This window comes from Pongo abelii, chromosome 9 (genome assembly GCF_028885655.2).
Source record: "Pongo abelii isolate AG06213 chromosome 9, NHGRI_mPonAbe1-v2.0_pri, whole genome shotgun sequence".
Taxonomy (NCBI): Eukaryota; Metazoa; Chordata; class Mammalia; order Primates; family Hominidae; genus Pongo; species Pongo abelii.
This window is the reverse complement of record NC_071994.2, coordinates 58,970,628-58,993,731: the sequence shown is the minus strand read 5'-3', so window position 1 is coordinate 58,993,731 and position 23,104 is coordinate 58,970,628. Positions and strand designations below refer to the sequence as shown.

Genomic DNA, 23,104 nt, shown 5'->3' with positions numbered 1-23,104 from the left:
TTGTAGATACAGGGTCTCGTTATGTTGCCAAGGCTGATCTTGAACTCCTGGGCTCAAGTGATCCTCCTGCCTTGGCCTCCCAAAGTGCTGCAATTACAGGCATGAGCCACCATGCCCAGCTCAGAAATCTTATTAAAAATATTTCAAGGAGAAGAGAAAGCCAAAAATGTTGAATATATATAGATATATATAGATATATATATATGTGTGTGTGTGTGTGTGAGTGTGTATATATATGTATATATGTGTATATATGTGTGTATATATGTGTGTATATATGTGTATATATGTATATATGTATATACGTATATATATATGTATATTGGGGCAGGTGTGGTGGCTCATGCCTGTGGTCCTAACTACCTGAGAGTCTGAGGTGGGAGGATCACTTGAGCCCAAAAGTTAGAGGCTGCAATGAGCTACAATCCCACCACTGCACTCTGGCCTGAGCAACAGAGCAAGACCCTGCCTCCAAGAAATAATAATAATAATTTTTTAAAAAAATGAAGACATCTTGTGGGCTGCAAAAAAAATAGTAAAAATCAAATTAAATTAAAATTTTTAAATGGGCCGGGAGCGGTGGCTCACGCCTGTAATGCTAGCACTTTGGGAGGCCAAGGTGGGTGGGTCACTTGAGCCCAGAAGTTTGAGATCAGCCTGGCCAACACGGTGAAACCCCGTCTCTACAAAAATTATAAAAATTTCTCTGATGGCCAGTGATGGTGAGCATTTTTTCATGTGTTTTTTGGCTGCATAAATGTCTTCTTTTGAGAAGTGTCTGTTCATGTCCTTCACCCACTTTTTGATGGGGTTGTTTGTTTTTTTCTTGTAAATTTGTTGGAGTTCATTGTAGATTCTGGATATTAGCCCTTTGTCAGATGAGTAGGTTGCGAAAATTTTCTCCCATTTTGTAGGTTGCCTGTTCACTCTGATGGTAGTTTCTTTTGCTGTGCAGAAGCTCTTTAGTTTAATTAGATCCCATTTGTCAATTTTGGCTTTTGTTGCCATTGCTTTTGGTGTTTTAGACATGAAGTCCTTGCCCATGCAAATCAAAACCACAATGAGATACCATCTCACACCAGTTAGAATGGCAATCATTAAAAAGTCAGGAAACAACAGGTGCTGGAGAAGATGTGGAGAAATAGGAACACTTTTACACTGTTGGTGGGATTGTAAACTAGTTCAGCCCTTGTGGAAGTCAGTGTGGCGATTCCTCAGGGATCTAGAACTAGAAATTCCATTCGACCCAGCCATCCCATTACTGGGTATATACCCAAAGGACTATAAATCATGCTGCTATAAAGACACATGCACACGTATGTTTATTGCCACATTATTCACAATAGCAAAGACTTGGAACCAACCCAAATGTCCAACAATGATAGACTGGATTAAGAAAATGTGGCACATATACACCATGGAATACTATGCAGCCATAAAAAATGATGAGTTCATATCCTTTGTAGGGACATGGATGAAATTGGAAATCATCATTCTCAGTAAACTATCGCAAGAACAAAAAACCAAACACCGCATATTCTCACTCATAGGTGGGAATTGAACAATGAGAACACATGGACACAGGAAGGGGAACATCACACTTCGGGGACTGTTGTGGGGTGGGGGGAGGGGGGAGGGATAGCATTGGGAGATATACCTAATGCTAGATGACGAGTTGGTGGGTGCAGCGCACCAGCATGGCACATGTATACATATGTAACTTACCTGCACATTGCGCACATGTACCATAAAACCTAAAGTATAATAATAATAATAATAATAATAATAATAAAAATTATAAAAATTAACCGGGTGTTGTGGTGTGCTTCTGTAGCCCCAGCTACTCGAGAGGCTGAGGTGGGAGAATTGTTTGAGCTTGGGAGATCGAGGCTGCCGTGAGCTGAGACTGCACCACTGCACTCCAGCCTGGGTGACAGAGTGAGATCCTGTCTCCAAAAAAACAAAAAGAAAAAAAAAAAGAAAAAGACATGAAAAAACAACAACAAAAATACCCACACATCATCAATGGGAGGGAAGCATCTTGAGGCAGCAAAGCGGGAGTGCTGGTAGAGAGGCAGATAGGGCATTGGACCTGAGACATTAAGGAAAGTCAGGACTTGGAGCTTACAAGTCTCTTATTGGAGATGGGATGGGGTTGGAATGAATGTCTGAGCAAACACAAAGCATTTCCTTCCCTAATGACTCCCCACCAGCCTAAAGAATCCCACATTAGGCTGGGCACGGTGGCTCATGCCTATAATCCCAGCACTTTGGGAGGCCGAGGCGGGTGGATCACGAGATCAGGAGGCCAAGACCATCCTGGCTAACATGATGAAACCCCGTCTCTACTAAAAATACAAAAAAAATTAGCCGGGCATGGTGGTGGGCGCCTATAGTCCCAGCTACTCGGGAGGCTGAGGCAGCAGAATGGCGTGAACCCGGGAGGCAGAACTTGCAGTGAGCCTAGATCGTGCCACTGCACTCCAGCCTGGGTGACAGAGCGAGGCTCTGTCTCAAAAAAAAAAAAAAAAAAAAAAAATCCACATTAGACTTGGGGAAATGGGCAGTCCTGGTAGAAGTTAGGGAACAGATTTGGGACACGTTATAGCCAGCTGTACTACAGGAGGCCATAAGCTCAATTCTTCCTTGACTCTGAAACTTTTCGCTGGTCCTAATGCCTAGTAATTCCTGGCCTTTCCCAGTTGTGCCAGGCCTGGAGGTGAACACATCTATGTGCCAAGAAGGAAAGGTATGCCAAGCAGGAGCTCAAGTCATCCTTATCCTCAGTCTGTCTATGAGTGGTATGTACCCCTCTTTCCCTTGTAAGATCTGCTGGGCTTAGGTCTCCTGGCTGTGAGTTCCCCATACCTGGGCATAAATGTAGTGAGTCTGAGCTCCCAAATAAGGTTGGGGGCTCCAGAGAGGTGGAGGGTCCTGTCTCTGGGAAGTGTGCCCACCCAGCAGGTCTGACCAGGAAGATACACTACTGGGGTTATGGAAAAAGACTATGTGTCAAGAGACGAGACCTGTGTCTCCATTTAGGCAGAAAATCATCTTTAATTAATGGGAAATTGGAAGGCAAATCACTTGGACCTGAAAGTGCTTTTTGTTTATTGAACCACTGTGTTGTAAATCACATCTCTCTGAAGGCAAGAGAAACCAGGGAGTTACAAAATGTTTAGGAGAATGAAACAGGACTCCCTATTTTGCTAACTAATCAGATTGAGACAGGCTCTCTGGTAAATCCACAAATTTGATGTTGTTCAATCATAAGCAGTAAATTTCCTATGTTGGATTTCCCTGACAATTAATGTAAAAGGAAAAGGAGTCTTTTTGACAAAATATTTTATTGCTCATCTAAACTGAAAAACTTCTCTATTTTTCAAAATTGCTATACATGTTTAAAGATGTAGATATTTGAATAGCCTAACTGGTACAGAAGGTTTAATGATGATTCCTAAGACATACCTATAAATTACTTGAAATTGAAACGAAATTTAAGAATTATTGGAATTTTAAGACCAATTTTCCCTTTCTCAAATGAGTTCTTAGTTTCATAAATACTATACAATTCCATAAGAGATTTGGGGTTTTGAGATGTCTTTTTTTTTTTTTTTTTTTCAGATGGAGTTTCACTGTTGTTGCCCAGGCTGGAGTGCAGTGGTGCGATCTCGGCTCACTGCAACCTCCACCTCCCAGGTTCAAGCGATTTTCCTGCCTCAGCCTCCTGAGTAGCTGGGATTACAGGCACCTGCCACAACGCCCAGCTAATGTTTTGTATTTTTAGTGGAGAGAGGGTTTCACCATGTTGGCCAGGCTTGTCTCGAACTCCTGACCTCAGGTGATCCACTTGCCTATAATTTATTCCTCCCTTTTGCAAATGTTTGAAAAGGAATAAAGTGAAATATTTTCAAACAGAATGCAGAGTTCTGTTGTCCTTTGGCAATACCAGTTCCAGACTCTCAGAGTGGCTCTTGCTGTTGCTGACAGTGGGCTGGTGACCAAATCCCAACATGTCCCCGCTGCGAGTCCTTCATGACCTGATTCAGTCATCACTTAGAGGCCAGCATGCTTCAGAGAGGCATGAGCCTCAGCCAACAACCTATAGGGGAAGAGACGCAGAACTCAGTGCAGACAGGTTTGGATTCTGGGGCCTAGAGAATGCAACTTGGAAACTCCGAGCCAGGAGGAAAGGGTTCTCTCTCCATGACAGGGTGTGGGCTTTGTGAGAAGGGACACACAGCAAACACAATTAAGAGTCCACCCCTCAGCTGGGCGCAGGGGCCCACGCCTGTAATCCCAGCACTTTGGGAGGCTGAGGCAGGTGGATCACGAGGTCAGGAGATCAAGACCATCCTGGCTAACACGGTGAAACCCCGTCTCTACTAAAAATACAAAAAAATTAGCCGGGCGTGGTGGTGGGTGCCTGTAGTCCCAGCTACTCAGGAGGCTGAGGCAGGAGAATGGTGTGAACCCGGGAGGTAGAGCTTGCAGTGAGCCTAGATCGCGCCACTGCACTCCATCCTGGACGACAGAGCAAGACTCCGTCTCAAAAAAAAAAAAGAAAAAGAGTCCACCCCTTAATTAAATAGTTGGTCCTTTCGTGTTCCTGGTGATTCACTTGCTAAGTGGAAGAAACAGGAGAGAATCTTTTCTCCTGTCCTCCTGATAATCGATAGCCCATGGCCTGGCTTTACTTCTGTAAAGTGGCAGGAGACCTTTTGACAGCTGAGCCATTTCTTATTTTATTTATTTGAATAAGAGAGGGTAGGAATGAGCAATGATATTAGTACCTGGGGACTGTTGTTCTTAAGGAGAAACAATCTTAGAATGATTAGTGATACCCCTTGCTTTCTCTTTTCTTTCATTATACTTTTTGTACACATATTTTTTCCCATTTATTTATTGGAATCTTACTGATTTATTATAAGTATAAGCTTTATGTCTACACATGTATAATCATTTTTCCCCAATTATAAGTCTCTTTTCCATGGAGGCACAGCCTAGACCTGGTTAGCCGCCATCTCCCCTCATTGTATCCCCAATATCTATTGTAGTATCTGCTGCATAGAAGGCACTCGATGAGTGCATGGATAATGACTGATGATGAATCAATAAATGAATGGACATGTCATTGTAAAAAATTCTAAAAACCTAGAATAACACAAGCTGTTACCACTACCTAGAAACACAGATGTAAAACTTCCTAGGTTGTGTTTCACCATGGGAACATGTCTTTGAACAAAAATGGGATCATATTCTATTTCACTCTTTCCCTTAAGAGATTGTCTGTACTTCTCCAGGTCATTAAGTGCTCTTCCACAATATCAGTATATGGCAGAGGCAAGGTCATACCAGGTCTGTCTGAAACCAGGGCTTGGCTGTTAACTTCCAGTCATACTGCCTCCAAGTCTAGGTGGCTGGGTTTTAGGATCTGTGATGGGAACTCAGTGTCACAACCTCTACTGGGAAGGTATTCTGGTGTTTCATAACAGGACTTTCTGTTAGAGATAAGCATGGCAAAATGGAATGGAGACAAAGTTCAGGTTTCTGCTGCCAGGAGCTGAGACTGCTGTGACCAATGGCATTCTCCCAAAGCAAATAATCCAACCTGGAATTACCATAAACCACTCCTCATCTTTTCAAGGGATGTCCAAGTTCCCAGAAAAGAACACTTGTTAAGGGATGGAGGCAAGGAGGTGGAGAAGAAAGAGCACTGGCCAAGGTATCATGAGTGCCCTGGGTTCTGGTCCTTGAATCAGCCATTTATCTTCTCCGCAGCTTCTCCATCTGATAGGAGTTTGGAGGCGGAGTTTTTTCTTAATGAGTAAAAGACAGTCGTGCCTAGGAGATGTGATGTACATGTTAGAAAGAAGGGACTGGCTGTGACTCTGTAGAAGATGAATTCATACAAAAACAAATTACCCTTTCCCAGGGAGAAAGTTTGGATCCAGTAATTAGAGATCTCAAAAAGTAGAAGACCTGGCCTGTGAGGCCTGTGGCCTCCAAGTTTGAATGCCGTGTGTCAGCTTTAAAAACTAGTTTCTTGCTGATAAATGTTTCATATTAAGCATGTGTTGAGAGTACTCCTTGCCTACCTTCACTAGCCACTGTTTCCTTCCCCTCCTCCCTTGTCCCTTCATTCTCTCCAGAACTTTCTGCTAACTTCCATTCTCTTCAGGACTTCAGCATGGTTGGGAGAAGATCAGAAAGGCATCCTCACTGTTTTTATTTTAGTCCACTTGAGCTTTGGGGAGTAGTTCCACTGGCTCATAAGTATCAGCCCCCACAGCACAGCACCCCACACTGAGCCCGGAAGCAATAAAGAATCCCAATCTGCTGTCACTAACCAGCACCCTCAACCACCATGTTCTTTACCCTTCTCATCTCCCTGCTTTCACGTCACATCAACTAATTTCTCTATGAGTCAGCCTCAACTCTCCTGACACTCTGCCCACCCTTCTTCTACTACCTTCCAGTGAGCTCCTCGTATGAAGGGTCTGCGGTGAGGATGCCCCTTTATCTCTGCCTATTTCCTTCCCATTACAAAAACTTGAAACCTGCCTTTCCCATGTTGATTTCACTTATTCTCATCTTTACCCACGGGGTATGCCTCCTGCAATTCCCCCTAGACAATAGAATGGGAAAGTGGGGTCCTCGTCCTCTTTGCTTTCCATGACCATTTCTCCATTCTTCACCTCTGTGATGTGTCCCCTTTGAAGTCCCTGATAAATTCATTACCACCTTCTCTCCAGTCTTACTAATGTTATCTGCACAAGTGATTTCCAAACAGGAAGATTTTCAAACACTGATTCCTGAAGATCACCCCCAACTCGCTGAACTGAGACCAAGACCTCCAAGATTATGGCTTAGGAATCTGCTTCTTTTTTTTTTTAAGACAAGAGTCTTGCTCTGTTGCCAGGCTAGAGTGCAATGGTGGAATCATAGCTCATTGTAACCTCAAACTCCTGGGCTCAAGTGGTCTTCCCACCTCAGCCTCCCAAGTAATGAGGACAACAGGAGCATGCCACCATACCCAGCTAGTTGTTAATTTTTTGTAGAAATGGAGTCTCACTATGTTGCTCGGGCTGGTCTCAAACTCCTGACCTTAACCAATCCTCCGCCTCCGCCCCCAAAAGTGTTGGGATTACAAGTGTGAGCCACCGTGCCCAGCCTAGAAATACCCACTAGAAGCTTCTGTGTAGACAATCTGCTTAGTGATGTTTGGAGACAAAGTATCTCTGTATTGTATTTGTTGACAAAACTCTCCAGTCCTCTCCCATCTTCATGGAAAATTTTCACAGTTCATTTACAGCCCTCTTTCCAACACATTCACTGCCAATACTCTTATTGACAATAACTATATTGTTGAACCTTCCAGTATCCTGCATTCCCGGATCAAGGCCCCCTCAAAGCCCTGATATGCAAATATCTGGGAAAAGAATGTTCCAGAGGAAAGGAACAGCTAATCTGAGGCCCCTAGGGTAAGATGTGCCTGGGGGTTTGGAGACCAGTGTGGCCAGAGCAAAATGAGCAAGAGGAGAGAATTGGATGATGAGGTACGAGAGGAAGGAGCTAGGACAGTTTGAGTAAAGTTTGAAAACCATTATAAGGGCTTTGACTTCAACTATGAGTGGAAGTGGAATCCTCTGGAGAGTTTTGAATGGAGAGTGATAGAAGTTGTCTTGTGTTGTAACAGTCTGGCTGCTATATTGAAAAGAGACTAGTTGGCGGCAAAGGGGGAAATGTGGAAGCCAGTTAAGAAGCCATCATAACCCAGAAGATGATGCCTAATAACATCTCTCTGGGAGCAGTGGAGAGATGATAAGGGTTTGCCTTCTGAATATGTTTTTTGACAATTAATGTAAACATTTCAAGTAGGCTGGAGACTTTATTGCATATTAACAATGTCCATGTTCACTCGCGGCAGCCGCCCCCTTCTGCGCAGTCATGTCGAGCCAGCGCCTGGGCCTGGAACTGGGCCGCACCCCCCCCAGCTTCACCCACCACCTCCCTACCAAGGACCCCCGCAAAGTGAACGAGCTTCAGGCCTTTGTGAAAATGTGTAAGCAGGATCCGAGCGTTCTGCACACCGAGGAAATGTGCTTCCTGAGGGAGTGGGTGGAGAGCATGGGAGGTAAAGTACCACCTGCTACTCAGAAAGCTAAATCAGAAGAAAATACCAAGGAAGAAAAACCTGATAGTAAGAAGGTGGAGGAAGACTTAAAGGCAGACGAAGCATCAAGTGAGGAAAGTGATCTAGAAATTGATAAAGAAGGTGTGATTGAACCAGACACTGACTCTTCAAGAAATGGGAGATGAAAATGCAGAGATAACGGAGGAGATGATGGATCAGGCAAATGATAAAAAAGTGGCTCATATTGAAGCCCTAAATGATGGTGAACTCCAGAAAGCCATTGACTTATTCACAGGTGCCATCAAGCTGAATCCTCGCTTGGCCATTTTGTATGCCAAGAGGGCCAGTGTCTTCATCAAATTACAGAAGCCAAATGCTGCCATCTGAAACTGTGACAGAGCCATTGAAATAAATCCTGATTCAGCTCAGCCTTACAAGTGGTGGGGGAAAGCACACAGACTTCTAGGCCACTGGGAAGAAGCAGTCCATGATCTTATCCTTGCCTGTAAATTGGATTGTGATGAAGATGCTAGTGCAATGCTGAAAGAAGTTCAGCCTAGGGCACAGAAAATTGCAGAACATCGGAGAAAGTATGAGCAAAAACATGAAGAGCGAGAGATCAAAGAAAGAATAGAAGGAGTTAAGAAGGCTCAAGAAGAGCATGAGAGAGCCCAGAAGGAGGAAGAAGCCAGACGACAGTCAGGAGCTCAGTATGGCCCTTTTCCAGGTGGCTTTCCTGGGGGAATGCCTGGTAATTTTCCCAGAGGAATGCCTGGAATGGGAGGGGACATGCCTGGAATGGCCGGAATGCCTGGACTCAATTAAATTCTTAGTGATCCAGAGGCTCTTGCAGCCATGCAGGATCCAGAAGTTATGGTGGCCTTCCAGGATGTGGCTCAGAACCCAGCAAATATGTCAAAATACCAGAGCAACCCAAAGGTTATGAATCTCATCAGGAAATTGTCAGCCAAATTTGGAGGTCAAGCGTAATGCCCTTCTGATAAATAAAGCCCTGCTGAAGGAAAAGCAACCTAGATCACCTTATGGATGTCGCAATAATACAAACCAATGTACCTCTGACCTTCTCATCAAGAGAGCTGGGGTGCTTTGAAGATAATCCCTACCCCTCTCCCCCAGATGCAGCTGAAGCATTTTACAGTGGTTTGCCATTAGGGTATTCATTCAGATAATGTTTTCCTACTAGGAATTACAAACTTTAAACACTTTTTAAATCTTCAGATATTTAAAACAAATTTAAAGGGTCTGTTAATTCTCATATTTTTCTTTACTAATCATTGTGGATTTTTTTTCTTTGAATTATTGGGCAGGGAATATGGAAGATTACTGCTCTAATTTGAGTGAAATAAAAGTTATTAGTGCGAGGCAAACATTAAAAAAAAAAAAGTCCATGTTCATCTCTAAATGACATCATTGTTCCAAAGCTTTTCCATTCTTCTTAACCTTCAACCTGTCAATCTATTGCAGATGACTTCTCCTACTTCACTCATGCATTGACTCCTTCAATAAATAAAAATGACTAAGAACCTGCTACAGGTGAGGTGCTGTGTTTGGAGTTAAAGAGACAACAGTTATCTGTCAATAAGCCTGACAAGGTTCCTATCCCTGTGTTTTGTGCACTCTGGGTCAAACTCAGAAATGCAAACAGGTGGAGAGCGATGAGTTCTATGACTGGTAAAGGAAAGGGCCTGCTGGTTTCCCTCAGGATCTCTGTCCTTCATCTCAAAATGCATCTTCCTTGTTATCGCTTCTCTCCTTCCTGTCTCAGAGGAAGACCTGCTCCTGCTACACTCTGGGCAACCTTGTCCCCAGTGGCTCTGTGGTCCCTTGGTCGTTGAAGTCTATGTTATGCCCTATCTTTTACCCTCAGTCACTCTCTCTTAACATTCTCCCTGTGCCCTGTAACCCTCTCTCATCTTTAAATAAATCCTCCTCCTTTGACCTTCGCATGTATTCAGTCATGCAATTCAACAAGCATTTATTGCACAGTGATATTCAATTTGCCACTTGCTAAAAGTGAACCTTGGCAGCTGAATGTGATCAGAAAAAAAAGCACGACTGCTATGACTAGTCTCACTTTAAATTCATGGTCGTTGACCTTGAGCTACTAGACAATCCACTACCTTTCTCAAGTTCAGTCACATTCTTCCTTTCCTAGATGTCCACTTTCTACTTGTCTTCTCTCCTGAAACTTCCCACAACTCCTCGTTCATTCTCTTCTCAGTTGACAACTTTGCTTCCTATTTCACTGAAAAATAGAAGCAATCAGATATGAACTTCTGGCTGGGCATGGTAGCTCATGCCTATAATCTCAGCACTTTGGGAGGCCAAGGCAGGAAGACTGCAGGTTAGGAATTTGAGACCAGCCTGGGCAACATGGTGAAACTCCTACTGTACTAAAAATTTAAAAAATTACTCAGACATGTTGGCAAACAACTGTAGTCCCAGCTACTTGGGAGGTTGAGATGCAAGGATCACTTAAACCTGGGAGGCTGAGGCTGCAGTGAGCCATGATTGCACCACTGCACTCCAGCCCAGGGAACAGAGCAAGACCCTGTCTTGAGAGGAGGGGAGGGGAGGGGAGGGGAGGGGAGGGGAGGGGAGGGGAGAGGAGAGGAGAGGAGAGGGGAGAGGAGAGGAGAGGGGAGGGGAGGGGAGAGGAGAGGAGAGGGGAGGGGAGGGGAGAGGAGAGGAGAGGAGAGGAGAGGAGAGGAGAGGGGAGAGGAGGGGAGGAGAGGAGGATCAGGTGAGGAGTATGCCAAGGAGTGTTTTTAAAACTTACTCTTTTCTCTTTCCCAACAAGATTGTCATTTCCTTTAAAAAGTAGTTATCCTGAGGCCTATATTCATAGCATTCTGAAGGTGCCTTATCTCCTCTGATCTAGGGAGGTAAGCAGGGTCAGGCCTGGTAGTACTTGGATGGGAGACCACCTGGGAATACCAGGTGCGAAAGAAAGAAAAGAAAAGAGGAAAGAAAGAGAGAGGAAGGAAAGAAGGAGAAAGAGACAGGAAGGAAAGGAGGAAAAAAAGAAGGAAGGAAGAAGGGAGGAAGGAAAGAAAGAAGGAAGGAAGGAGGGAGGGAAGGGAGGGAGGGAAAGAGGAAGAAAGGAGGGAAAGAAGCAAGGAAGGAAGAGAGGAAGGAAGGAGGAAGAGAGAGAGGAAGGAAGGAGGAAGACAGAGAGGGAGGAAGGAAGGAAGGAAAGAAGGAAGGGAGGAAGGAAGGAAAGAAGGAAGGAAGGAAGAAAAAGAGAGGAAGGAAGGAGAAAGAGAGAGGAAGGAAGAAAATGAAGGAAGGAAGGAAAGAAAGAAAAAATAAAAGAGTGAAAATGGACTGGAGAAGAAGAAACCACAGTTGCTGCTGTGTCCACCAGCCTCTCTGCATGTCCTGGCCTCAGCCCTGCTGGGCTCTGGTACTGACCACTTCCTTCCTGCCTTCCTAATTTCCTAATTGACTAGGCCAGCTGAGCAGGGCTTTTCTGTGCTGAGGAGGTAAATCTCGGGATATCTAGACTGAGGGGTGGAAGGAGCCTTCCAGGGCACACATGAGACATGGCAGGGCTAGGCTGCTAGTTTTATTTTGTTTTCTTTTAGACACAGGGTCTTGCTCTGTCACCCAGGCTGGAGTGCAGTGGCGTGATTATAGCTCACTGCAACCTTGACCTCCTGGGTCTCCAGCAATCCTTCTGCTTCAGCCTCTTGACTAGCTGGGACTGCAGGTGCACACTACCACACCCGGTCCATTTATTTTTATATTTTGTAGAGACAAGGTCTTACAATTTGCACAGACTGATCTTAAACTCTTGACCCAAGTGATCCTCCTGCCTTGGCCTCCAAAAGCATTGAGATTATAGGAGTGAGCAACTGTGCTGGACCTAGTCTGTCAGCTTTGAAGCTTTAGATATGAACTCAGAGGGACTTCATTTCAGAGGCATCTGCCATGTGGCCCAGCAGAGCCCATCCTGAGGAAATGACAGGTACAGTCAGGAGCTGGCTTCAAAGCTGCCCTCACTCCACACCTTCCAGCAGCCCAGGTGCCGCCATCACGGGGCTCCCACTCTCAACTCCGCAGCCTCAGCCCCCTCAATGCTGAGGAGCAGAGCTGGTCTCCTGCCCTGACAGCTGCCAGGCACATCTTGTTCCCTCAGGTTGCACAACTGGGATAAATGACCTGGAATGAAGACACCACTGGCGTCCAGGAACTTGTCTTAGACTGTTTTGTAGGGGAAATGACCTGCAGGGACTTTCCCCAGGGACCACATCCAGCTTTTCTTCCCTCCCAAGAGACCAGCATGGAAGGCTCAGTATAAATAGCAGCCACCTCTCTCTGGCAGGCAGGGACCCGCAGCTCAGCTACAGCACAGATCAGGTGAGGAGCACATCAAGGAGCGATTTTAAAACTTACTGTGTTTTCTCTTTCCCAACAAGATTGTCATTTCCTTTAAAAAATAGTTATCCTGGGGCATACAGCCATACCATTCTGAAGGTGTCTTACCTCCTCTGATCTAGAGAGGTAAGCAGGGTCGGGCCTGGTAGTACTTGGATGGGAGACCACCTGGGAATACCAGGTGCTAAAGGCTTTAAGAATAAAAAATAATCATCCTGCTTTGTGTTTATCCCATGTTGAGTTCTGTGCTGGGCAGAGGGAACACACAGTAAATGCGTTGTGGGGAATTATAGGTTACTTGAGGGAGTGACAGTCTGGTCGTAACTCCCGCCTTCCTCCATCAATGCCACGTTGGCATCCTCTTACGCAGTCAGGCTTCAGGGCTGATGGGTTCAGAACCGAGGGCTTCTGGCTCTGAGTGAGGTCCTGCTGCAAGGTTTCCTAGATGAGCCACTGAGACTCTAATAAGATCCAGTGGAAATAACCAGGCTCTCATCGGAATATAAGTCCCAAGGGAAGCTGTGCCAGTCTTGTGGGCGACTGCCTGACTTCTCCTTTCATTTCAGCACCACGAAGCTTCTCACGGGCCTGATTTTCTGCTCCTTGGTCCTGGGTGTCAGCAGCCGAAGCTTCTTTTCGTTTCTTGGCGAGGCTTTTGATGGTAAGGCTTCAGAAGGTTTGCAGGATTTCTGAAGAGAAACATCGCCCTGGACCTGATAAACTGGGGAAAATGACGCTTTCGGAAGGCTGCTTTTGAACCATGGAGTTGCTAGTGTCTGCGTTGGTGAGGCCTGCCAGGAACTAGGGTTTGCCGGCTTGCCTGTCTCGAATCTTTCAGAGCTGCTGGGAATATCTCCTTTGCCCGTAGTGCAGCTTCTCAGGGTGTGTTCAGTGGATGGATCCTTGAGGCGTTTCAGAAGCCGCTGCAAGGTGTATCAAAAACACATCTCCTGAGCCATAAGGGACGGGGCATCCAGTAACAATGCACACGGGGTATTTTTGTGCTTCCTTAAGATTTGAGCCGCTGCCTTAGGTTGTGCTGCCCAATGTGCAGGATGTGCCGGGTGCCTGGGGAGCTGCTACACAGATTAGAGAGTCGAGGATTATTGTCAGTCAGTTACTCAGAGAAAGAACAATCATCCTTTCCAGGAGCAGCTAAGCTGTTTGTTTTGAGTAGAAGATGCAAAATAAGGCCTGCAATTGGTATAAAATGTCCCTCAGCATAAATCGCATAAGAGTATGGCTAAGGCTGTTGACTCTTCTGTCTTCTTTCTCTTTCCTCCTTCGATTTCCTAGTTGGATAATGTACAGGGCTCTTTAGCCTCACTCTGTCAGGGGCTCCCTTCCTGGTTTGTTCTATTTCCATTCCTTCTCCAGCCTTCTTGACAAGAGCTGGGAACTAACATTCGTGAAGCCCCCACAAGGACCAGAGCATTTTCTCATTTAGTTTCAGAATGACTCTGTGAGGCAGGCATCTTCCCCTCTTGGAAGGTGAGAAAGCTGAGGTTTAGAGCAGCTGAGGCCAATGCCCAGGGACTTACTGCCAGTCAGCAGGTGGCAGGGCAGAGGTTTGAACCCAGCTGTGCTTGAGGTCAGGGCTCTTACCAGGTAGATGCATCACTGACCACCTCCTAGAGGTTGATGGTTATGAATCTCAGGCACACCTTGACATCACCTGAACTACCCATGCCTGCAACTCCCCAACAAAGTCTGCAGAAACTGGTCTGGGGTGTGGCCTGGGCATTGGGACTTTCAGTTTCTCTCTGGGTGGTTAGAAAGTGCAGCCAAGGCTCACACCTGTAATTCCAGCACTTTGGGAGGCCAAGGTGGATGAATCACTTGAGGTCATGAGTTCCCAAGCAGCCTGGCCAACATGATGAAACCCCGTCTCTACTAAAAATACTAAAATGTAGCCAGGCGTGGTGGTATGCACTTGTAATCCCAGCTACTCAGGAGGCTGAAGCACGAGAATCACTTGAACCCCAGAAGCAGAGGTTGCAGTGACTAGAGATCGCACCAGTGTGCTCCAGCGAGACTCCATCTAAAAAAAAAGAAAAAAGAAAAAGAAAGTGTAGCCAAGGTGGAGCACCACTGCCCTATTGCTTCCTCAAGCAACCCACAGCATCAGTACAGCCTACTGAGAAAGTGTTTAGGGCCTTTGAACTCCTAACAGTCACTGGAACTCAGGTCACAATGACGTGTATTCCATTTGCAAGAACATGTACTTTAGGTCCGGGTGCGGTGGCTCACGCCTGTAATCCCAGCAATTTGGGAGGCCAAGGCAGGGGGATCACAAGGTCAGGAGTTCGAGACCAGCCTGACCAACATGGTGAAATCCCCGTCTCTACTAAAAATACAAAAATTAGCCAGGCGTAGTGGTGCATGCCTGTAATCTCAGCTACTCAGGAGGCTGAGGCAGAAGAATCTCTTGAACCCGGGAGGTGGAGGTTGCGATGAGCTGAGATAGCACCACTGCACTCCAGCCTGGGCGACAGAGCGAGACTCTGTCTAAAAAAAAAATATATATATATATATATATATATATACTTTAGTAGTCAGGGCAGAAGTACTCTGTGTCTGCCACCTTTCTCAGCATCAGTATTCCATGTCACCACCTCATCATATACACTCCTGGATCTTATCATAGGCAGCTTCATTCTATAGCAGTGGCTCTTCACCAGGGGACCTGGAGAAGCCAACTAGGATAAAGGAATGTGCTTCTCAACCCATGGTATCCAAGGCTGCTATGATCACAGGCTGAAAGCTTGAAGTCAGTGGAAGAGTTGTCCTTTCATTCCCCTCTAAGGTGGTGTCGGAGTCCTTATGTTCTCCTGATATCTCTTCTGCCTTTCCTTTCCTTTCCAGGGGCTCGGGACATGTGGAGAGCCTACTCTGACATGAGAGAAGCCAATTACATCAACTCAGACAAATACTTCCATGCTCGGGGGAACTCTGATGCTGCCCAAAGGGGACCTGGGGGTGCCTGGGCCGCAGAAGTGATCAGGTAACTGGAGCTCCTGGGACGCCAGGGCTGGGTGAGCAGAGCTTGCCTGCCTCAGACAGTCAGGAGGGAGATGAGCTCCTTGTATTGACGTTAGAGGCTGCGGTCCCTCCTCTTCTTGCCCTCTCTCTGCCTCTGTGCTCAGTGTGAGGGTCTGAGTGGATGGTAGGAGTGAGTGATTCCTCACCCTCCCTCTCTGGGTGCTGTTCATCCAGCCTAGGGGTGCCCAGACTGGCTGAGTGGGGCAGTGCCCAGGCAGGGTCAGTGTTTTCACCCCTCCTTCCTTGGTCTTTCTGGGCTCCTCTCTGAGCCCTCCCTTGGAACGGGGAGAATGGGAGGGTGGGCTGTTGCTCATTGGCCTGATGATTAATCTCCTTCTTGCTTGCCTTGATTAAAGTGATGCCAGACAGCATTTCCAGAGACTCACAGGCCATGGTGCGGAGGACACGCTGGCTGATCAGGCTGCCAATGAATGGGGCAGGAGTGGCAAAGACCCCAATCACTTCCGACCTGCTGGCCTGCCTGATAAATACTGAGCCTCTTCACTCTGCTCTCAGGAGACCTGGCTGTGAGGCCCTCAGGGCAGGGATACAAAGCTGGGAGAGGGCACACAATAGGTATCTAATAAATACTTAAGTGGAATTTGTGGAAACTGTGTTATTCCTTGTGGTATAGACTGCCTGTTTAGTATGAAGGGGCGATCCATGCACATCTAGGTGAAGGTGGAGCCTTGGTGGGTGGGAGACAACTCCTGGGCACACTGGGCATCCCTGAGGCAAGGGCATGATGAGTTCAGTGGCCACCCCCACAGGATCCCAGGTGCTTCAGCAGCATCCCACCCCTTGCCTCATGTGAGCAGCTGCCCAGTGAGTTTGTAGGAACCCCAGCCACATTACCAGTGAGTTCAACTGCACTCTGGCACGTTTTGCCAGCACCTCAATGGAGAGCTCCTTACTTGTCAGCTTTGGCTTGTGGCACCCAGCAAAAGCTTCCTGCCACCCAGTGGCTACAGCCACACACTCTCCCGCAAGATTTAATCTCAGCCTTGTGAGGAGCCCTTTCCCAAATTTATTTCTTTCTGTGTTTTTTATCCCTTAGTAGCTAATCTCATGTTAGCCATTAATAACTCTCTATGTTAAACCCTTCCTTTTATATCTGTGGCTACGTCGATCAATTGTATCACATCGCTCACCCACCCCCTCTCCCTGGTCATGCAGAGGCCTCACCAGTCATTTTATTGCTATTCCCAGGCCTCTGTATGCCCAGATCTCTTCACTGCCCTGTCAGTTGTGTCCTGCCCCCTTCTCGACCTCCTGGCCTTGTCTTCAATGATGTTTCCATGAGGCTTTGGAAAGCCTCATCTCAAGAGTCCTGGTAACTGATACATTAATCTCACCAACACTAGCCCCTACTCCTGATCTCATTTTAAAATTTTATTTTCTTATTTTATTATTATTATTTTTAGGGACATCACCCTGCTTCTGACTGACCCAATTTTTAAAGTTTCTCTTTATTGTCCCTAAAGAATGGCTCTCCCATTTGTTTCCCTCATCTTTCTTTTCACTGACTTAGAATTCATGTCCAGACAAAAATTCCACTTCCTTGAAGAGCCTTCCCAGTAGCCATGAACCACACTCTGGGGCAGAGTTTGTGGCTCCCAAGCACTTTGTTCACACCTGCTGGTTCATCTTTACCCCCTACTCTCAGAACTGGTTTTGTATGTCAGTTCCCCTGCTGGACTGGAAGCCCCTGTAACATAACTAGCATTTGAACAGTTCATAAAAACACTTTCATTTCTATTGTCCTGTGTAACTGTTCACAAGATACATTAGTCTCACTCATTGTCATTTGACAATGTTTATTGTTCTAAAGAGAAAGTGAGATATGTAGGTAGACACAACACAATAAGAGCCTCAATACAGGCACACACTAGTGGCAGTCCAAACTCTGCTGGAATATGGAACGCCAGTGAATAGTAACTAGAATCACTGCCATCTTTTACATTGCAATTGCAAGACTGTGTCCTATACTTTACATGATTTATCTGATTGACACTGCAGAGAAGCCTTTGATGTTCTCAGTTGGATAAACAGGCTTAGAGGTATGTGCTCAGGCCTTCTCCAAGGTCACACATGTAACAGGTGCAGAGCCAAGACTGCAGGCTGGTTTGTCTGACTCCAGAACCTGTGATACACTGAACAGGGACAAGAGATTCAGCAGTGGAGACCTCCTCTCTTCTTCAGGAAGATAGGGAACATGGTAAGAGCAGTGAATTCCATAAGCATGCGACCCCATCATACTTCATTTTTTGTAAAATTAGTTCCTTGATCAGAAGCAACGCCTTTGGGTCTCTCGCTATTGAATAAGTGTGGATATGCCACTCTCCCTAGTACCCCAGAGTGTAGTTGGAGGCTTGCCTAGAGACTAGAGGTTGAGGATCCTTCAGTAGTTCCTATACCAAGCCATAAGTTGTGCTGCATCTGCAGGTAGGGTCAGGGAGCTCTGCTGAACAGATGTGGAGGACATCAAAGTGGGAGGAAAAGGAAGCAAGTCGTGTGGAGAGAGAAGACCCAGCCTGCAATGATGACTGGGTAACTACTGTTTCTTACCTAATACACCCTCAACTTAGATAACAGACTAAGTCTATGTGATAAAGCCTCAAAGAATAGCAGACTCTTCCCACTGCACCCGCTTCCCACCTCCGCCACCTTTCCACAATTCTTAGCATGGATTCTCCTGAAAAGAAAGCGGAAACAAAGTCTTGTGTGTAGGTATTTTATTTGGGGAATGAACATGGGGAGCAGGAGTGAGACAGTGGAGTAAAACAGGGAGGAGCAAGGCCAATACAGGGACACATTATACAGCTGGCCATGCATAAGAGCCACATAACTGACGCCACTGGGACCTTCAGAGGAACATCATAAAAAGTGTCTCAGTGCTCTCCAACAGGAGTCCAAAATGAAAGGCACCTAGCAACTGGCTTCCATCTCCCTTTGGTCAAAGGGGGCCCCACCATTGTTAATTTTTCTGCATTTGTTGGCTATGCACACATGGTGTCCAGCGGGTTTACCTGGAGTAGGAAGTAGAAGGTCCACGGAGCAGACCCAAAGCAAGGTGCTGCCAGATTGTACCTGCGTGAAATGAATTAAAGCCTATGGTGGAACTCATCGCTGTAGCAGTGGCTGGAGAAAGAGGAGGGGGCCAGCAGGTCTGAAGTAGTTGATAGGCTGCATCTGATACACAGTGCAAAGCTTTGCTTTTTGAAAGTAAGATCTGGACACAGCAAGTTCACTTGGGAACAAAGGAATGGACTGGATCTTAGACTGAGAATAAAAGAGACAAGAAGAAACTATACTGGGTAGCCAAGATGGGGAAAGAGGCAGGGCGACTGGGAGAGACAGAGAAATGTAAACCACCATGGACTAATGAAATCTGCCATAACCCTTGTGATCCCACACAGATGCCACTCCCAGGGGGAACATGATTTGGAGCACAGTGCTCCATAAGACACTGAAGGAATTTAGGGATGCTATGGGGCTTTAATAGGTTTAGGGACATGGTGACATTCCTAGCAACAAGATCGTAACACACTACATAATCTTTTGCTTGAAATAACTTGTTTTTGTTTTCTTACAACATAGGTACTTTGTTAGAGGTTGGGGTAAAATGAGGGTAATATGATGGCCTTTATGGTTAGGGGATACAAGGACTATATGAATTTTATGCCCAATCAAACCCACAAGGTCCCCAATGGAGATAAGTTCTGAGGACAATGACCAGCACTCTATTGTTGGTTGGGGTTTGGCCCCAAACTTCAAAGCAGAACTCTGGTAAGTTGGGCTGCACTGCATGGTCTGGGCTAGAAGTCTAAGAAGACTTCTTTCAAAATCAGTCTCCAACCCCTCAGATCAGAAAGGCCATTCCAGTCAGCCCCCACCAGCACTGGAGGAAGCGAACCAGAGAGCATAAGCTTATGTTTGACCCACTCAGAGCCAAGTTCCCATTGCACACCTCATAGGCTTTTTCCAAATTAGAAAAGGACAGAAAGACCTGTGAGACCTGCTCTCCTTCACTTCCTTTAGTAGGGTAAGGCTAACTTGCTTTAACAAAGATACTCCAAAATACAGAATGTTAAGGAATATACAAATTTATGTCTCACTTAACAGTTTGTGATGAGTATTTCAGCTGCCAGGGACTTCAGCTCCATACTGTCTTTCAGGTTCCTTCCAAGTTATTGGTTCTACCATACTTCAGACTGACCCTTGCTACTCAAAGTGTGATCCAAGGACCAAAGGCATCAGCATTGCCTGGGATCTTGTCAGAAATGCAAAATCTCAGCCTCTACCCTAGATCTATTGTGGCAGTCAGGAGCTCCTACCTAATCTGTAGGAACTACTGCAAAAAAAAAAAAAAAAAAAAAGTAGGGACTTGTTGAGAAGCTAAAACGGGAAAAAATGTGGGGACCCTTGTCCATCAATTATTAAGAATTTCAAAACAGTGAAAGCAGAACATTAAACCAAGTGGGGGGCCCTCATAAGCTCAGGGTTCTGACAATTATACAGCCTTCACATCCATGTGAGGTGGACAGAATCCTAAGAAAATTTCAGCAGGTGGGCAATGGGTGAAAAGCCACGCCAGAGTTGAACAGGAACATATGCAAAAAGAGCAAAGTGCAGAACATATGCAAGGAACGGAGGACCCAGGACAAGGGACAAACTTGGGCTCTGAAACTGAGAAAAAGTTTGAAAATAGATCACGGAAGTCCGTAAATGCCAAGCCCAAGGGCTTGGGCTGTACTCTGAAAACAGAGGGGAGGCGCTGAAAGTTTCTGACTGGGAAGTGGCATAACTGTGCCCCAAGAAGACAAAGATCCTGGCAGTGCATCTGCAATTAACTTCCCATGAGAGCAAGATAAACACTCTTTCTCAGGGGCTGTGGTGCATCTATACACGAGGATGACTCTATCTAAATCTCAGAACAGTGTGGGGGTCGATGGCAAGTTGAGGGAGGTTAAATTAGTCCATTGAGACTGGGCACAGTGGCTCACGCCTGTAATCCCAGCACTTCGGGAGGCCCAGGCGGGCAGATTAATTGAGGTCTGGAGTTGGAGACCAGCCTGGCCAACATGGTGAAACCCCACCTTTACTAAAAATACAAAAATTAGTCAGGCTTGGTGGCGCACACCTGTAATCCCAGCTACTTGGTAGGCTGAGGCAGGAGAATCGCTTGAAACCAGGAGGTTGCAGTGAGATGAGATCGTGTCATTGCACTCCAGCCTGGGTGACAGAGCAAGACTCTGTCTCAAAAATGAAATAAAATAAAAATAAAAATAAATTAGTCCCTTGATCTACAGTTTTCAGGTTTGGGGCAGGGTCTCTACCAATTGTATTTTTTTTTTTTTTTTTGAGACAGACTCTCACTCTGTCACCCAGGCTGGAGTGCCGTGGTGCCATCTCAGCTCACTGCAACCTCCGCCTCCCGGGTTCAAGAGATTCTCGTGTCTCAGCCTCCTGAGTAGCTGGGACTACAGGTGTGTGCCACCATGCCCAGCTAATTTTTTTTTTTTTAACAGTCTCGCTGTGTGGCCCAAGCTGGAGAGCAGTGGTGCAATCTCAGCTCACTGCAACCTCCACCTCCTGGGTTCAAGTGATTCTCCTGCCTCAGCCTCACAAGTAGCTGGGACTACAGGCACCCACCACCATGCCCGGCTAAATTTTTGTTGTATTTTAGTAGAGACGGGGTTTCACTATGTTGACCAGGCTGGTCTTGAACTCCTGACCTCAGGTGATCCACCCACCTTGGCCTCCCAAAGTGCTGGGATTACAAGTGTGAGCCACCATGCCTGGCCCACAATTGTATTTTTAACAAGCTCCTGAGGTGATTCTGATATGGAGCCAGGTTTGTGAATCACCTGACTGGGTGACAGTGTGTCCAGAATTGGTGGGTTCTTGGTCTTACTGACTTCAAGAATGAAGCCACAGACCCTCACGGTGAGTGTTTAAGTGTTACAGTTCTTAAAAGTGGCATGTCCAGAATGTTCCTTCTGATGTTTGGATGTGTTCGGAGTTTCTTTGCTGGTGGGTTCATGGTCTCGCTGGCTCAAGAGTGAAGCTATGGACCTTCGTGGTGAGCATTACAGCTCTTAAAGTGGAGCGTCTGGAGTTGTTTGCTCCTCCCGGTGGGTTTGTGGTCTCGCTGGCTTCAGGAGTGAAGCTGCAGACCTTTGCGGTGAGTGTTACAGCTCATAAAGGCATTGTGGACCCAAAGAGTGAGCAGCAGCAAGATTTATTGCAAAGAGTGAACGAACAAAGCTTCCACAGTATGGAAGCGCATGCCAGCAGGTTGCCACCGCTAGCTTGGGCAGCCTGCTTTTAGTCTCTTATCTGGCCCCACCCACATCCTGCTGATTGGTCCATTTTACAGAGAGCTGATTGGTCCGTTTTGACAGGGTGCTGATTGGTGTGCTTACAATCCCTGAGCTAGACACAAAAGTTCTCCACATCCCCACTAGTTTAGCTAGATACAGAATGCCGATTGGTGTATTTACAGTCCCTTAGCTAGACATAAAGGTTCTCCAAGTCCCCACCAGAGTAGCTAGATACAGTGTCGATTGGTGCATTCACAAACCCTGAGCTAGACACAGGATGCTGAGTGGTGTGTTTACAAACCTTGAGCTAGATACAGAGTGCCGATTGGTGTATTTACAATCCCTTAGCTAGACATAAATGTTCTCCAAGTCCCCACCAGACACAGGAGCCCAGCTGGCTTCACCCAGTGGATCCCGCACCGGGCCGCAGGTGGAGCTGCCTGCCAGTCCCGCGCCATGTGCCCGCACTCCTCAGCCCTTGGGTGGTCAATGGGACTGGGCGACCTGGAGCAGGGGGCGGTGCTCGTCGGGGAGGCTTGAGCCGCACAGGAGCACAGGAACCCACAGAGTCGGGGGGAGGCTCAGGCATGGCGGGCTGCAGGTCCCAAGCCCTGCCCCAGGGGAAGGCAACTAAGGCCCCGCAAGAAATTGAGCACAGCAGATGCTGGCCCAGGTGCTAAGCCCCTCACTGCCCAGGGCCGGCTGAGCCGGCTGGCTGCTCCGAGTGCAGGGCCCGCTGAGCCCATGCCCACCTGGAACTCGCGCTGGCCCGCAAGCACCGCGTGCAGCCCCGGTTCCTGCCTGCACCTCTCCCTCCACACCTCCCCGCAAGCTGAGGGAGCCGGCTGCAGCCTTGGCCAGCCCAGAAAGGGGCTCCCACAGTGCAGCGGCGGGCTGAAGGGCTCCTCAAATGCCGCCAGAGTGGGGGCCGAGGCCGAGGAGGCACCGAGAGCGAGCGAGGGCTGCGAGGGTCGCCAGCACGCTGTCACCTCTTAATAGATCTAAGATTGTTTACATTTATTGATTTATTGTGCTGAGATGAACTGGTGGCAGTGATGGGATGTCAGTGGTTAGAGGTGAAGAGAGGAAGGTCACTTAAGACTGCTGTAATGGGCCAGGCGCAGTGGCTCACGCCTGTACTCCAAGCACTTTAGGAGGCCAAGGCAGGCGGATCACCTGAAGTCAGGAGTTCCAGACC

At 46.8% G+C, this 23,104-nt stretch overlaps 1 protein-coding gene and 1 pseudogene across 1 annotated transcript; both read left to right on the top strand.

The window, feature by feature from the left end:
* Positions 1-7,950: 7,950 nt before the first annotated feature.
* On the top strand, positions 7,951-9,158 carry LOC100448706 (hsc70-interacting protein-like; annotated as a pseudogene).
* A 6,245-nt stretch (positions 9,159-15,403) lies between these two features.
* SAA1 (serum amyloid A1) lies at positions 15,404-16,176 on the top strand. Its single transcript, XM_024255186.2, has 2 exons — positions 15,404-15,542; positions 15,937-16,176. The coding sequence occupies exons 1-2, from the start codon at positions 15,415-15,417 to the stop codon at positions 16,073-16,075; spliced, it is 267 nt and encodes an 88-aa protein (XP_024110954.2). The 5' UTR covers positions 15,404-15,414; the 3' UTR covers positions 16,076-16,176.
* Positions 16,177-23,104: the final 6,928 nt, after the last annotated feature.